General features: G+C 38.8%; 1 protein-coding gene and 2 pseudogenes across 1 annotated transcript; all 3 read right to left on the reverse strand.

Moving 5' to 3' along the window:
- Positions 1-1,143: 1,143 nt before the first annotated feature.
- Positions 1,144-1,888, reverse strand: LOC139464139 (uncharacterized; annotated as a pseudogene).
- On the reverse strand, positions 1,888-2,620 carry LOC139464140 (uncharacterized; annotated as a pseudogene).
- Positions 2,621-11,243: 8,623 nt separating this feature from the next.
- LOC139463773 (uncharacterized) lies at positions 11,244-13,110 on the reverse strand. Its single transcript, XM_071245065.1, has 3 exons — positions 13,044-13,110; positions 12,082-12,279; positions 11,244-11,582 (listed from the first exon to the last, which is right to left on the reverse strand). Exons 1-3 carry the CDS (start codon positions 13,108-13,110, stop codon positions 11,251-11,253), a joined length of 597 nt encoding a protein of 198 aa, XP_071101166.1. The 3' UTR covers positions 11,244-11,250.
- Positions 13,111-16,143: the final 3,033 nt, after the last annotated feature.

The following is a 16,143-nucleotide window of genomic DNA, read 5'->3' on the forward strand; positions in this document are numbered from 1 at the left end:
TATGAGGATTATAGAACTATGAACATTTAAGGATGAGTGAGAGTGCTGTATAGTTTAAGTCACAAAATTCCGAAATATGTGTTCACATTACCAGCTGTAAAGGCCATAGAACTTAGGCCCACCATGTACACCTCCCCGCTTTCGTTTCGTTAGTTATTCTAAGTTTACATTAGGAATACAGAATACCTGGTATTCAATTCGGGTCAAAGGAATGAAATGCAAATTTATAGATGAATGAGGGCCACACAGGGAGAGATAAAATTTAGGTTTACATTACATATTGCAGGAATAGTTTTCATTAAAACCACAACAATGTAAACACAATAAAGGATTATCCTGTAATCTGTCTCCTAGGGGGAATTAAGGATAGGTATTTCTATATCACATGTTCTCAGATCATTATCAGAGTTGTGTTCATATGCAGAGCCTTCACACATGACTTTCACTTGTCTACCTTGGAGTCTGTTGGCATATGTATCTTGGCTCCAGAGTCGAGTGAGAAGAGCGATGAACTGTTGTTTGTTTCCAGTCAGAAGGTTTCCTTGTGTTCTCTCCTTTGACGAGTTTCTCTCCAAATCCTCTCCTTTATCGCTTCATGGCTTGGTCAGAGTTGGCAACATAGTTGTTTGTGGTGAACACAACATCTTCGTTTTCGACATTATATGAAACACTTTCTGACAAATCTTGCTGAAGTTACTGGGAATGTCCTTCAAGTAGTAGAAACAAGCATTACCATCATGAATCTCAAGAAATTCATTGGCAGGAGGGTCATCCACATCCTCGAGATACTTGGTCAGGTGGTTGGAAGGCTTCACTTTTCAGTCTGCAGTCCCGATAATGTAAGACACAGGAGTCAAAGGATATTTCAGCAGTTCCTTCAGACCCAGTTGTATTCCTTGACTTTTGAACGTGATAAACAACTGAAAAGCGATGTTCCCTCCTTATTTGTACTGTACCACTTTGTTTGCGGTGGTTGTGACCCTGACCTTCTTGTCCATGTCTCCTAAAGTTTTGAGATTCAAAGGTTTCACTGGGTCAAAAAATATTTGCCACTTTCCAAACGGATTTCAACATCTACTCCGCCAGTTCTGCTCAGAGAACATCTTTTTTCACATGTTCGGATGCCGCTTGTCCCGATTATCCTTACTGTTGACTGAATGGGTTAAGGAAACGTTCAATGGCTTCTTTTGTCCGGTTTAATTGTTTTCACTTTTTAGTACCTCAGCAGGCCGGACATCATGGTGTTTGGTTCCCCTACGCTGCCTGACAACATATCAGGCATATTGAGAGTGACGTTGACACACTACGATATGGTAAGAGAGGTTCTAATCCAAAGTTCATAAGTATCATGGTTGGTCAACATGCCTGAAACACCAGCACCACTTCCACCAGCACCACCACGAGACTTGGCGTGTCGCATGGAAGTCTCTTCCAAAGTCTTGTTGACTTCACACCTGTTGCCAGGAATGAAGGGTCGGGCTTTGCTGATAGCACCTTCTTCTCCTGGATGAGATGTCTTGATTTTGGCTATGAATGTGGAGAAGTATGTGAGGTACCTCGCATAATTTTGGCCACCAAACACGTCAGCCATGAGAGGAAGACAATGCACAAACACGTGTAAATCGTTGTTTCACTGCGTGTATCAGTGATAGTACAAGCCATAAATGACCCATGTATGATGGCCACAGTTGATCAGTCTCTCCTTGAAACCATGCTATAATGTCATCGCGATATTACTGAAGTCCTTTCATGTAATCCTTAGGTCTCTAAAGATGGGGTGTGCAGCATATTATCTATCACTTGCTATCATTGCTCAGATAACGAAGACAGTTGCACGCGGACTTTCTACATACTGAGTCATTATAAGTCGCCCTACATACTGAGTCATTATAAGTCGTTCATATATGCATAAACTAGATGGAATGTTCCAATCAGGATAATGTGCTTCTCGTACTTTGTTTGGTTGTTCCAGTCGAGGGGATGTGGTGATGATGTAGCACTGTCTGGGTTCGGTATTGGCGTTTTCAGCATAGCTTAGACACACTTATAATTGGTGATTGAACTGCCAATAACTAGATAGAAATCGATTGTTATAAATCTCAGGAGCGTCACCAGTCACAAATGTGAAACCTGTCCACCCAGGCACTTCCTGGTGGGACAAACAACTCTTCATCCGTATCAGAGCCCACAATATGTGTCGCATATCTGCTCCGTGGTAGTTTTATTCACCATCAAGATATGTGTGCTTTTTTATCAATATATGTGGACAATCTCGCTGGGTGACATAGCAGATATTCAGCTAGATTGAGGATCAACGAACGTTGTTTGATAGTGTTAAGGGATGTCTACCATGATCACCATGATCCTCTGGTTTGCCTTCTATACCGTGTGGTATGAACTGAACCCATTCCACTAAGGTTGTTGTCAAATTATCAAATTCAGAATGAAACACTGATGGTACATCTGGTGGCCGAATATGTGTTGACAATACAGTTAATGTTTCCTCAATAGCCTGTGCCTGCGCTGTGGCTAGCTGCAGTGAAAATGAGTAGTTCTCACAATGGCGCATTCGGTTGAGCAATGTGATCAATCCCTCACTTCTGAACAGGTTTGGAGAGTGTCATGCATATCAACACATGCTTTGGAAGTTTCCACTCCCCGTTGCTGCCCGAAGTCGACATGATTTACATGTGTGGGTTGCTGCGTTATCTGTTATAATTTAGAAATTTCTCCAGTTAAGATGACAGAACATTACTGATGTTTCCAAGATCCCGAGCAGATGGGAACTATTTCAATTTGTTTGATTTTGTGCAGCTGTCTGTAATAACCTTATGCAAATAACTTCCAACTTCTTTGATCATATCTGAAGAAGCAAGTTCATATGCATGTTTAACAACATTGTTAACCTCAATATCGGATACAATATAGGTTTGGAAGTTTCCAGTGCTGTTCAACATACAGAAAGACAACCTGTCCGTGTATGTCTTGTGTTTCTCTGTAATCTCTGACAATGCAAGTGTTGTTGGCTATTTTCAAATTGAACACAAATGGCGTAAGAGGGGGGAATATATGTTCGCAGAAAATAAAGTTTATTGAATGGAATTTACTGATCAATATAAAATATACTTTTTTCAACACAATAATCTTTGCATTCAATAAACCGGTTTTAAAATATTTTGGTGTTTTTAATATTTAAGTCTACATCTTCCCGTTTTATGTTTAAAAAATATATAGATATACTTGAGACCATTCAAACAATAAAATCGTTGTCACGTTTAGGGTCAACGGACAAATACTAGTAAATTTAATGATCCTAAGCAATGCTCTCAGACAAGCCAAACATCATTGAACTACGGTCTGGAATAGATTTGACACATTATAAAGTATTTCGCTCCTTAGTCAGATTTAAATGAAATCAGACAAATCAGTTTATTAGCTCTACTTAATTTGAAAGGATAGAAAATGACTACATAATATATGTGTGTTTACGTTAACTTGTGGCTCGTTCCATGAGACAACATAACTTGACAATTCCGAAATTATCTCTCTTTGCGAACGAAAATTAGGGTCACTCTTAAATTTTGAAAAGAATTATGGATCTAGATAGATAAAAAATAATTTCATCATCTAAATACTTATAGCTTGATATTGTATTTAAGTACTTGGTTAATTCGTGAAATATATTGGATACATAAATAACAAAACAAACTTAACAAGCTTAGATTGTCATAAAATCTTGCTTGTGTGTGCGCTGCTTCCTGAACAATTTTTGTTTTGAGTGTTTCCACGTATAATGTTGGTGTTTACACTAATATAAACTTGACTTTTGACATAAACACAAACATATACAGTATACATCACTTAACATCAGACTTGAACACTCATGTTAAATGCTGAACGCATATGCTGTTCGATCAAAGGTCTCGTCATTGTCATTTAGAATAAAGTCCCTTTCTTTCGTCCTTGACTTTGTACGCGATGTGTTTATATTATAAAGTTCTGCGCGCTCACGAGAGGACCATTTGAAGGGAAAATAGTGAAGTATCTTTTGGCACATTATTTCCATTCTAATAGATAAAGTGTGGTAACACTATACTTATTGATTATAACATCTACTTCTTTAAAACGTCATGGTTTCCACTTCGTGGATTATTGTTTGCTCTCAGGAACACAGTGATGGATCCAGGCCTTATCACCTGTCACTAACCTAACATGAAGTTATTGCGATTATATCTTGTTAACAGGCTATCAGAGTTGGAGGCCGTAGGCTTCATTTCATCCCAATGCATTCCGTAAACCCCTCCGGCACGAACTTTTGACATATGAAGATGATCAAGGAAGATAGTTTCTATGTTAACTATTATTCAGTACATTATGGACAGCATCAATGTTGTCTGTTGTGGTGATGGACCAGGGCTGGTGTCATCTTACACATTCTTTCACACGCTGAAATTTCTTCACCCAATGTTTAATTGTGGCATTTGATGGGGCAGCTTACCATAAACAGCATGATGACTGCTCTAAACTCCGTTTTGTCCATTTCAATGCTAAGAGGGAGGGTACCTCAGAGTGGAAGTCAGTTATCAGCTGGGCACTGGACTGAAGAACGCCAAATTGTGGAAACTGACTGAAGGAACACAGGTCATTACTAATATATGTCACGCGTAAACAATATATCAGACTCAATAAAGCATAAAAATACACCAACCTCAATATCTTCCGATATCCGCTAAACCCATGAAGATCCGAGGTAGAATAGGTCTTCAGCAACCCATGCTTGCTGTAAAAGGCGACTAAGCTTGTCGTATGAGGCGACTAACGGGATAGGGTGATCAGGCTCGCTGACTTGGTTGATACATGTCATCGTATCACAATTGCGTAGATCTGTGCTCATGATGTCAATCACTGGATTGTCTAGTCCAGACTCAGTTATTAACAGACCGCCGTCATGTAGCTGGAATATTACTTAGTGCTGCGTTAAACAAGAAACAAACAAATGATGTCCGCTCAGTATTGTTGCAATAAAAATCGCCCAAGTCTGCTCTTTCTTAAAGGAGCTACCGGCTCAGTGATGTAATGGGTAGAGCGTCTGCCCGGAGAGCAGAAGGTCAGTAGTTCGATCCCTTGGTAGTGTCATTGTAAAAATCGGTAAAAAATGTAACTTGTTGTTACCCTGCCTGGTGTTCGGTATTAAGAGCGCAAAGACCAGAACTGACTGGTTCGGAGTCAATATAATGTGTTTGAGTCGGGTATGTTCAACTGCAGAATGCTATGTCGTTGCTCTAGGACTATAACACCTGCAGGAGTCCGTCCTGTACAATGCTACATAAGTGAAATAATCTTGAACGCGATGTTAATATATTAAATTGTCAAACGATATGGTGTGATGCACCCTTAGTGTGAGCCTATATACCCCGAGCTGTTGCTGTCATGTTGTATATGGTGTGATGTACCCTTTGTGTACCCCGAGGCGTTAGGTACATCACACCATATGCCCCGAGGGATCGGTTGACAATGAATTCATCTGACGGCATTCACTCATCCAGACCCGGAATATATGTACGAAGCTTCACCGAGGTAAAACGCTTTGATTCAGTCATTTTAACAGCAAGCAGACGACGCAGACGAAACGAGTTACTTCCTTTTACCTAATGCCTTAGTGGGGAATAAACATCTGCTCATTTCAGCTCAACGATACTTATGCGAGACACGCAAGTTACCTAAGTTGTGTTGCGATTGATTTCTCAGCAGGGTACATGAACGGAGTACATGTAAAATAATTTCCCGCTTCATAACCAATCAGAATCTAGTGTTTTAATGTAAGGTCACATAAACATAAGTTCACCTCACCGGTAGTAGATTGGTTCCACTGCCGTTAGGTCTGAAACGACCGGGGGACCTCCGCTATATTGCCTGTTATTATTGTTGAACTGGTACAGTGTGGTTGGCTAGTTCATGGGAATTATTCGTATTCACTTTCTTTCACTATGTTTAACTCATGTCTGAAAATAGGGACACATTTCTGTTCATCCTTATGCAGAGTAGAGAGGCGTTACATTGCTTTCGTCAGAACTTTATCCACCAGATTCTTGTCATTTATGTCTCTCTTTATAAACGTTTGTCGGGATGAAGAAAATGTCATAATATTTGTTAGGTAATTACTGAAAGTAACCTTTGATCGAGCAAAATAAAGAAATTACTAAAAGTTATTTCTTTGAATGAAAATTCATTTGGTTACTTCACTTCCGAGGCGGGAAGATAAACAGAAGTCTGATTGACCATTTAGAATCGCTTATTTCAAAATCCATGGTGGAGAAAAGCTTGTTCTGGGAAATCGTTTAAAATAATTCCTACTTAATTTGTCTGTACATGTAAATTTGTGAAATATGTTTTTACACAAGAGCAGTATGAATTTGCTTTCTCTGTTAACGTTAGCATCTATTGAAAAGCCACGGCTAGCACGGCTGTCGTCTATTTCTGCAGTTTGGGTTCAACTGTCGGATAATACGACAGCAATAAGTAATGACAGCAACATTACAAACGTTTGAACTAAAATCTTGAAATAAATTAAATTGGCCGCCACAAAACATATTTTGTTGCAAGATTTTTCTCTAAAAAATGTTTGCTCAAGAGTTTTATTTTTTTGTAAATATATTTGTCTTTGCAGCCTTAGATGAAAAATTATTCATTCTCTCCTACCCCAAGAATAGGACGGTGGGGTAGTCTAGAGATAAGACTTATTCCCCTGTATCACTGCGTAATTTAGAGCATGAATGATAACTTCTGTGCTAAAATTACGTCCATCTCTTAATACTAAAATCATTTGTAAAGCAAGCTTGAATCATATTCCATGCGCGCTTTACCCAATCCACAAAATCTAATGATTTTCTCCCTTTTCCCCAACATGGAGGTGATATCTCACGAGAGACATCAAACAACAACGGTGTCTACAAGAGGTCAACACGTTCCTATGGGGTTTTCTACAGAACATCTTAAAGAACTTTCTGATGAGATCAGCACTGCAAACTATTGTTGCATAAGGGGTTTCACATGAGCAATCTGATGATGCAAAGAAGTATTGATTCGGATGGTTGATTAGGAAGTTACGCCTATAGGGTCACTCTCGATCTGGGTACCATCGAAATGTACCCTGGGTTTTCGACATTTCGATGGTACCCAGATCGAGAGTGACCCTATCTGGGGCAGTTACAGCTTCGAGAAGGTTCGGAGGTTCAACAGATGCCCTGAGACCAGGCAAGAAACGTGTCAATATTCATGGATTACTGCTGACGTTTTGTCATATAATTGCTCGTACCACCATAAAGGTAATAACAAGGGTTTGGAACCACACGCAACAAATGGAATGAAGCCTTATGGTTTCCAATGTTTTATATTACACGAGGAATCCTTTCAATCTTTTTGGGTCGTCACGTTGTCCCTTGAAACGTCAAATTTAGCCCTTTCAGTCAGGTGATCACGCTGCTCTTTAAACTCATCTGAGTCTTGGATCAACTTTCCATGGCCACATCATATTGGTTTATATATGATTGTATTATTGTGTTGCCCATTTTCTAAAGGGTCGACAACTACTTTGCTTTATCGCATAAACGGCATACGCATTGATGGCGTTCCACGTGAGGACACGAATATAGCACTAACTTATATGAAAACCCATTGGCATCCGTTGTTCTACCTTCATGAGTGAGTGAATGAATTTGGTTTAACACCGCTTTTAACTGTATTCCAGTTATATCACGGCGTGTCAGATTAATGTGGGAGGAAAGCCCGAAGGGATGCAGGTCTCAGACGTTTACCACTTCGGTGAAACCCGCGAGCATGGGTATGGTGCTGACAAACCTAGAAACATAATCGGGGCGAAGCGGGATTCGAACCCACAATCATAGGTTTCTGGCGTGATCAAGGAACGCAACACTGCACAGCGAATCTCGGCGCCTTAGACGACTGGGCCACCCGTGCCCCCTTTCTACCTTCATGGCCTGTAATTTGATGCATACGCTATGCTGTTAATGAGTAATCCTGCATTTCTACTGATATAAACAGTGTGTACGTACATGCCAACTGTTGTCTCAGTATTGCATCATATACATCTCGGGGAGCGACTGCTCTGCTGTCCCAGAAGATTTATAGTATTGCCGTGTACATCCTGAACAATAAACAAACTGCCCATAAACGGAGCTAAAATTCCGGGCCTCGCCTGTTCAACACTGAAATATTATATCCAATGTGATAGATCAAGGAATTTGCATCAAGATCACACAAGCACACACAATTAGAGAAGGAAGTCTGCTATCATCTACGGAATATAGAAATTCTACTAGTATATATACTTCGATTAACACTGCTCCATCAACGAAAAGGAGCTGTGGGGTAGCCTACAGGTTAAAGCGTTCGCTCGTCAAGCCCAAGACCCGGATTGGATTCCCCAATGATTCCCCACAAACTATGAAGCCAATTTATGGTGTTCCCCGCTGTGATATTGCGTGAATGTTGCGAAAAATGACGTAAAATCACTCACTCACTCCAGCAACAAAACAATTTAAAATATGTTGAGTGCAAATCGGCAAAATATATGTAGAAACACCAGTAGACATATTATTCAAAACCAAATCTGATAAGGGTTGTTTGTCACTGCCAGGCAGCTTCTTAATTAAATATTAATGTCAAGAAGCTATTTCGAATGGCTTTGTTTTTTCATGATATAGTCATGTACTAATTTTCATATTTGAATTTCAATTTGTTTTTAACGTGTAAGGAAGCATTACCATGAAGATAGGGTTGGCTTATAAATTTCAACTTCTTACAATGCAACGTTTAGGTAAAGAGACGAGTAGTTTTAACTAATTGCTTAATAAATGTGCCGGCATCTGTAGCAAACGTCGAATTTTAAGAATAAAGGTCAAAATCCATTTCAATTTTTTTTTATTGTAACTACAGCTTTTAAAAGGCCACTTAAATATGTTGGAATAATTACGGCTTAAACAGTTTCAAATTACACCTATGGGTAAAATGGTACATGCTATTTCTGATAATATCATACTTTGTGCATGTGAAGAAGTAAGAAATGTATTTTCGGTTTGGTATCCGCAGAAAACGGGCAGATTCGTCATGGTAATGCATTCCAAAGTTTAATTCTGTCTGGAATAAATGATTTTGCATAACATTTTGTACGACAATTGCTATTTTGTAAATTGATAGTGTCCTGAATGCATAAGGAGTTGTTACTTGTTACTACTACGTTGGTGATATGAGTTGGAATATATTTTCAGGTGCCGAAATTTTAGCAGTAATGACAAGAAATAATAAAATACAAGGTATACAGATGGGTAATATTAAATCTCTGCTTGCACAATATGCAGATGATAATACATTAAGTTTAGATGAATCTGAAAAGAGCTTCTATACCACAATGATCATTTTTTAAAAATTGCCCAGTTTTCGGGATTAAAAGTTAATGCTGAAAAAACCAAGTTGATATGGATAGGGTCAAAGAAAAGATCACGATATAAGTTAATTATGTGAGGATTGGAATTTTGACTGGTCACAAATTCACTTTAAGCCAAGAGGCATAGATTTTTATGTTGATTTGGAAAATATGGTCAATTTAAACTATACAAACAAGTTTGATAAGATAGAAAAGGAAATGAAAATGTGGGAAAAGAGAACCCTGCCACCTATGGGTAGAAATGTTGTACTAAAATCATTGTTGTTACCCAAACTCAATCACCTGTTTTGCAGTATAACAAGCCCACACAAAATTGTAAAAGAAAAGTTTCAGTCAAAATGTTTTCACTTCATCTGGAGATCTTAACCTGACAGAGTTAAAAGGAAAATTATGTCATTACATCCTAAATATGGCGGCATCAGTGTCCCAGTGGTGGAAATGGTAATCGACGCACAAAAATTAAGCTGGATTAAGGGACTGGTTCATGGTAATTCCACATGGACAGCTTTCTTTTCTTTTTTAAATGTTGCTAGCGCGAATGTAATTTACCTGGCTGATGCTGCCTGTATTAACGAAAAGATTATTCCAAACATCAACAATAACTTTTGGAAGGAAGTTTTGTTATGGTGGTCAGTATGCTTGAATTGTTGTGATAATGTTAAACAATCTGGCGAGGATATGATGTGCAAATCTGTCTGGTATAATAATGAAATCAAAATTGATGGTAAGTCTGTTTATTTTCCACAATGGCCTCAAAAGGGTACAGCATATATAAATGACTTCATTCATGACACAGGGAAATTATATGATTTTGACGAATTTGTACAAAAATACAGTTTGAAGACAGACTTTTTGACCCATCAAGGAGTAAAACTATCAATAGTCAGGCATTTACAGAATAACAATATAATACATTGTGCTAAAGTTTGCCAAGGACCTATACTGCCATATAATGTATCAAAAATAAACAATAAAACGGGAAGCTAGGTATTTTATGAAGCCCTATTAAACCCTAAATGTATAAAACATAAGTGCTACAGTAAATGGGAAGATTTGCTTGAAAAACAGTATACAGATACAGAGTGGACAAGCTGTAACCTTATGGCAAAAACATGTACACACAGTTCTGAATTAGGATGGTTTCAGTTTAAAGTTATACATAATATTTTGAGTACTAACTGTTATTTATTTAAAATTGGATATGTTGAATCGCCAGTTTGCTCATTCTGTAATGAACATTTACTATCTGAAAACAATTACTCATGTATTATGTAATTGTCACTATGCTGCTGATATATTGACGAAACTTTCAGATTGGCTTGGAAACTATACAGAAGGCAGAGTTAATTTTAAAAATGAACACATACTGTTTGGTTTTAAAGAGAAGAATTACAATTCACTCAATGAAAGAATTATGGTAACAAAATCTATGCTGTACACATTTAATAGAAAAAAGTCAAACCACTCTTTTTACTAATTCAAAAAGAAATACTTCGATATTATGAAATTACAAAACGTATTGCATATTCAAATTGTAATTATGCAAGTTTCCATGCCTTCTGGTCTTCTCTACATGTATTATTTAGAAACTCTGTATAACTACGATAATTCATCTGTCAATGCTACAAACATGGCAATAATGTCACAATAAATCCATGCACACTCTATGTATGATATTGAAATGTAAAATATGATGAAAAATGGAATAAAAAAATATTTTCAGGTAGGAAATGGTTAAACATTTTGGGAATGTAAAGCGATATCTTCTCTATCTTAAAGAATACGGTTTAGTTCACAGTAAATTCTACAATAACTCTCCGGATTAATTTAAAACCAAACCATACAATTAAGAATGGCACCGTTACAATTATTAAACACATGTCGCCAACAAAAGCGATTTTCTTCAAATATCTCCGCCATATAGGCTCCGTTTGACAGCAATGCAACAACACACGGTGAAACATGCATTTGTTTTCGCTGTCATTGAAGACAATGTGTCCATTTTTTATAAACAGACGCAAAGTTTGTTTGACGGTAGATTTCACGTTGCTTGGAAGGTCGATGCTTACTTCAGAATCTTTTCCGACTGACGCAATGATAAGAATTGCTGAAGGCAAACCTAAGGGAGAAATATGATAGATCATATATGTATAATTAACCTTGTAGACAGGTTGGTGTTTTCTCCAATAGCAGTCAACATGTATGAAATAACACATTCATATTTTAACAGTAACAACCCATCCTAGTCATTTTATATTTAGGCTGAAGTGCTTGATAGGCATTTTGAAGTTGGAAGAACCTGAAGACATAAGACTTTTTAAGGAGGGTATCTTCTTTAAATCTTTGTCACGACGTTTCATATCTACGTCTTGCTCCATCATCAGGTGAAGGCAGCATTCTCCCGATAAGAAGCTCTGAAATGTCGTGAGAAAGAATAAAAGAAGTTACTTTCATAAAAAATGTCAAAGATTTAGGCTGTTCAATTAAATATGTCAACTTATTTCCGAAAAGGTTAATCCCTCACTCAATACTGTTTCATTCCTCTTGACTACGTATGACATATGCCGTTATCAGTGCACGTGTGCATACACTCGATATATTTCAGTAGAATCACCTACCCCTTAAAGTGTTCACAATGAGTTCCTCTTCATCTTTAATGCGAGATGAAACTTGATAGATGACGAGGTGGGGGAAATCCTTTTTCAACTTTGATCCCTTCGCTCTGTATCGCATCACATTTTGGACGAATTCATCTTCTAGACTTTCGGCGTTACTGCTTCTCGGGATGGTGATAGTATTTGCTCTCAGTATGTTTTCTGCAAGATAAATGCTGAATGTTACATTGGCCTCTCGTTATAGGGGGCATGTGTTGCAACTATAGGATGTTGTTACTGGAAAAAGGTGATATCTATCTGTAGTAATTAGTGATTATCATTCAATATTACTCTGATTGGGACGGGAATTGCTTGACATAAACCCTTTGATGCTAAATGTGTGGTGACTTGGTCAACTGGGCAATAATTCCCGAACACAGAAAGTAACGCTACTTTTTTTTGGTAAGGACTGCTGTGTGTGTATGTACTGCCTCTTCGGGCCAATTGCTTTTGTTCAAATATTGATATATGCACATATCGGACAACTTTCATAACGATATCTATAAATGTATCATTTCTCGGAGGGGCGGTCGGGTAGCCTAGTGGTTAAAGCGTTAGCTCGTCACGCCGAAGATCCGGGTTCGATTCTCGACATGGGTACAATGTGTGAAGCCCATTTCTGGTGTCCCCCGCCGTGATATTGCTGGAATATTGCTAAAAGCGGCGTAAAACCGAACTCACTCACTCATTTCTCGGATCGTGCATCCAGTGGGGCAACGGGGTCATTATCACACGGTGTTTTGTGCCGAATACATCTGATAACTACCATAACGATGTTTGTAAACCGATCATTTCCTAAATCGGACATGAAGTGGACCTATGGGGTCATTATCATGGTTTGTTCCTGTTCTTAATCATTTATAAGTGCTCAATGGGAGTAACGTCTTTACGGTTCGACTGTACTAAACACACGTATTCCAACGTACCCATGTCGCTCCTTCCATGCGTCCTCATGCTCGTGTATGTGGCTCGGCTGGCTGCAACCTTGGACATACTGGTAACTGAAGCATATTATTCGATGATTATTATGATTATTATAGATGATAATATAATCTGTGTAAATAGATTAGTGGAAAGCGCTTTACAACATCACTGAATGTACAAATCGGAACAGGTTATTGCACTGATAATAGAAATATAGATGGTATCTCAAGCGGTCATTTTCAGGTAGGTGTGGCATCTCCAAACTTCAAATAGTGATTGAAATTGAAATTTTTCCGTGTTGCAGTTGTCAAGACAAGCAGAAACAATGCATACCGACTCCCTATAACACGCGTTTTTCTATACCCTGGTTTACATCATCAATTGCATGATTGATGCATGAAAGACATGTTTTGTCAACAGATCATGCTTTTCTGCGGGGGTTCCGTTTGTGTTACATGTTTTCAAATATCCCGTTTCATATCCCGTTTAGTTCGTCTCCCTGATATTGTTACATGTCGACTTCCAAATTGAAACAATCAGTTAAACCAGTAAGAATTTAGTGTGTATGGAAACAAGATAAAAAAAAATAATTTTCAGCCACAGCTCTAGAACCAGATGAGACTATGAGACTAAATATATTTTTTTAAGAAACACACATTACGCCAATTCATTTGTACAAACATGGACATAATATACAATATAAAATATTTAATTCGATCACAAATAACGCTCCATACCATCTCGGGGTGACAATTTCACTCATTCAACACTGGAATAGTACACCCAAGATGTATTCTGATCCAGGTATGTTTGTATTATGGTTGTATTACACTCTACTCATGGTGCAATTTCCAATTTCGGCTGGATGAATTTCTGTCAAAAACTAACATCAAAGTACCCACAGACATATCTGTCCAAAATGTATTGACGTTAATGCTAAATAGCCAAGAACGATCCCTTTGTTTCTACTATAGTGGGGCCCACATCGAAACATAGACAGGGCTGTGCACTATTACAAGGGCTCAATCAAGGGCTCAGCTCCAAACTCAATATCTATATTAAAAAAAAGGCGCTATAAAGCAAGCGTTAATCACCTCCCTTGCATCTCTGCAGCGAGAACAAGACTTAGTTTCCATTCATATCTATATTTCCGGAAAATGTCGTTCAGTGCTGTGGAAACAACATCTTGTATCTGTAGTCGGTTCACAGAAGGAGGCATCCAACCCACTGTCACCCACCAACAGCAGCAATCGGAACAGATTTTCGGAGGTCCATGAAACAATTTATTGCTTTGTTTGTTGTTTCTGTATTCACGAATGTGAAGTCGCAAATATGCCAAGTCGGTAATCCAAATTCCGTCGTCAGCTAAAACATAGCATCATACAACATCGTGTAAATGTTCAGATGCACAACGTCGATGGACTTGACTTCTGGAGGCTACCTTCAGCTAACTTCAGTTGTTTCTGAGAAAACGTGTCCCAAATATGCACAATGGAAAATAACATGGATCAAGGGCCGTAACTCTGTTAAAATATAATTGACGGCACCGTTCTTCGAAGTCAATCTTTCAGATAAGCATGTAAACTTTCAATTCGTGTAACGTCAGTAGTTTCTGCGAACACTTGTTCCCATTTCACGCAGTATGCTCTCAGTTAAAAATCAAAATCTCTGTAAATTATAATTATTTACGACACCAATTTTCGAGCTCATTTGAGATCATGACCGGTAACATCAGTGTGTAAAATTTCATTTCTCAAACTTAAATAATTGTTTAGAAAATGTGTCCATTTGAGAAGCGGACGGACGGACGGACGGACGGACGGACGGACGGACGGACGGAAGAACTTAGTTCCTTTTTCCCCCGCCCCGCTTCGTGGCGAGAGTAGTATAGTGTCACTAGGCAGGAGCTGGTTTTGGTTGATCCGGTTGATCCAGGCGGATGCGAAGGTGATTGGCTGATCCAAGTCACGTGATCGGATAGGATGACTCATGGATCAACAGCGCGTCGGGAAAGGGCGGGGAATGAAAGGTGCGTGTTTATAAGACAGAAAAGAATTCGTAAGTAAACAAAAGTAAAGGGTATTCAATAGAGCTATGCGTATGGCGTGCTGCCCTGAATAGACAAGCAGCCCAGTTTGAATTGAGCGCGCTTGACAACTCACGTGACCACGTCGATTCAAATTGTTTATTGGTCATAATGGTTTCGTTTATTTCAGGCGTTAGTAGAAATTACAATTAGTGTACAACTCACGTTATATATTCAAATAACCCGCGCTCGCTAGAGCGTGCGACCTGGTTTGATGAATACAGGGTGAGTGTTGAAAGTACATCATACCACAATAGAGATGGGTTATGTCAACACGATATACGCCGGGTAATGTAGGAATAATAAATGTACGTCTAGCTGGAACAAATTCATCTTGTACGGTCTACACGTTGTACACCACGAACGTTAGACAACCTGTATGGAAAAAAAATATATAGACAAAATAGATAAGACTTCACAATCAGCAAGCTAGCAGTGTCGTTTAATTACATTTAGCGCACAAGAACGAGGTAGTCACGTCACCCTGCATTGACTATAACGCTGAAGGCAGCCGTATTTCGAATCACCCGCGCTGCGTACTATTGTGAACCATTTGTATAGAGGGCGTTCACTTATTCAACCCTGTCCCGACTTGCATAGTTGATGTTTCAACGCTAGCGTTTCCATTTAACGCGATGACAAATAAGCCGTACGGTTTGAGTTATAACCGTGTAACATGATGTGCACAGTTTTTACTTCAGAACGTGCTATTTTGAAAATAGATAGACAACTTATAAGTGCCAAGACAATCCAGTGATCAACGGCATGAGCAGCGATCTGTGCAACTAGGAACCGATGGCACGTGTCATCCGAGTCGGCGAGACTGACCAACCGATCCCCGTCAGTCGCCGATAAGCATGGGTTACTGAAGGTCGATTCTATAACCCGGGACCTTCACGGGTGTAGTATGACGAAGACTATATACTAATATGATCACTTTTTTAACATACTCACAAGTGTGCTGTGAAGAAAATAGTGTCTTCCAAGATTCCCTGCACGTGTAAGACAGTATAAAC

Source organism: Haliotis cracherodii, unplaced genomic scaffold (assembly GCF_022045235.1).
Source record: "Haliotis cracherodii isolate W230 unplaced genomic scaffold, xgHalCrac1.p SCAF_16, whole genome shotgun sequence".
Taxonomy (NCBI): domain Eukaryota; kingdom Metazoa; phylum Mollusca; class Gastropoda; order Lepetellida; family Haliotidae; genus Haliotis; species Haliotis cracherodii.

Excerpts from the sequence above, each read along its gene's own strand:
- LOC139463773 (XM_071245065.1), bottom strand. The coding sequence starts at position 13,110 with ATGTCCAAGGTTGCAGCCAGCCGAGCCACATACACGAGCATGAGGACG. Across the intron at positions 12,280-13,043 it reads GCATGGAAGGAGCGACATGG|AAAACATACTGAGAGCAAAT; the intron begins GTACGTTGGAAT and ends TTTATCTTGCAG. Across the intron at positions 11,583-12,081 it reads CATTGTGAACACTTTAAGGG|GTTTGCCTTCAGCAATTCTT; the intron begins GTAGGTGATTCT and ends TTTCTCCCTTAG.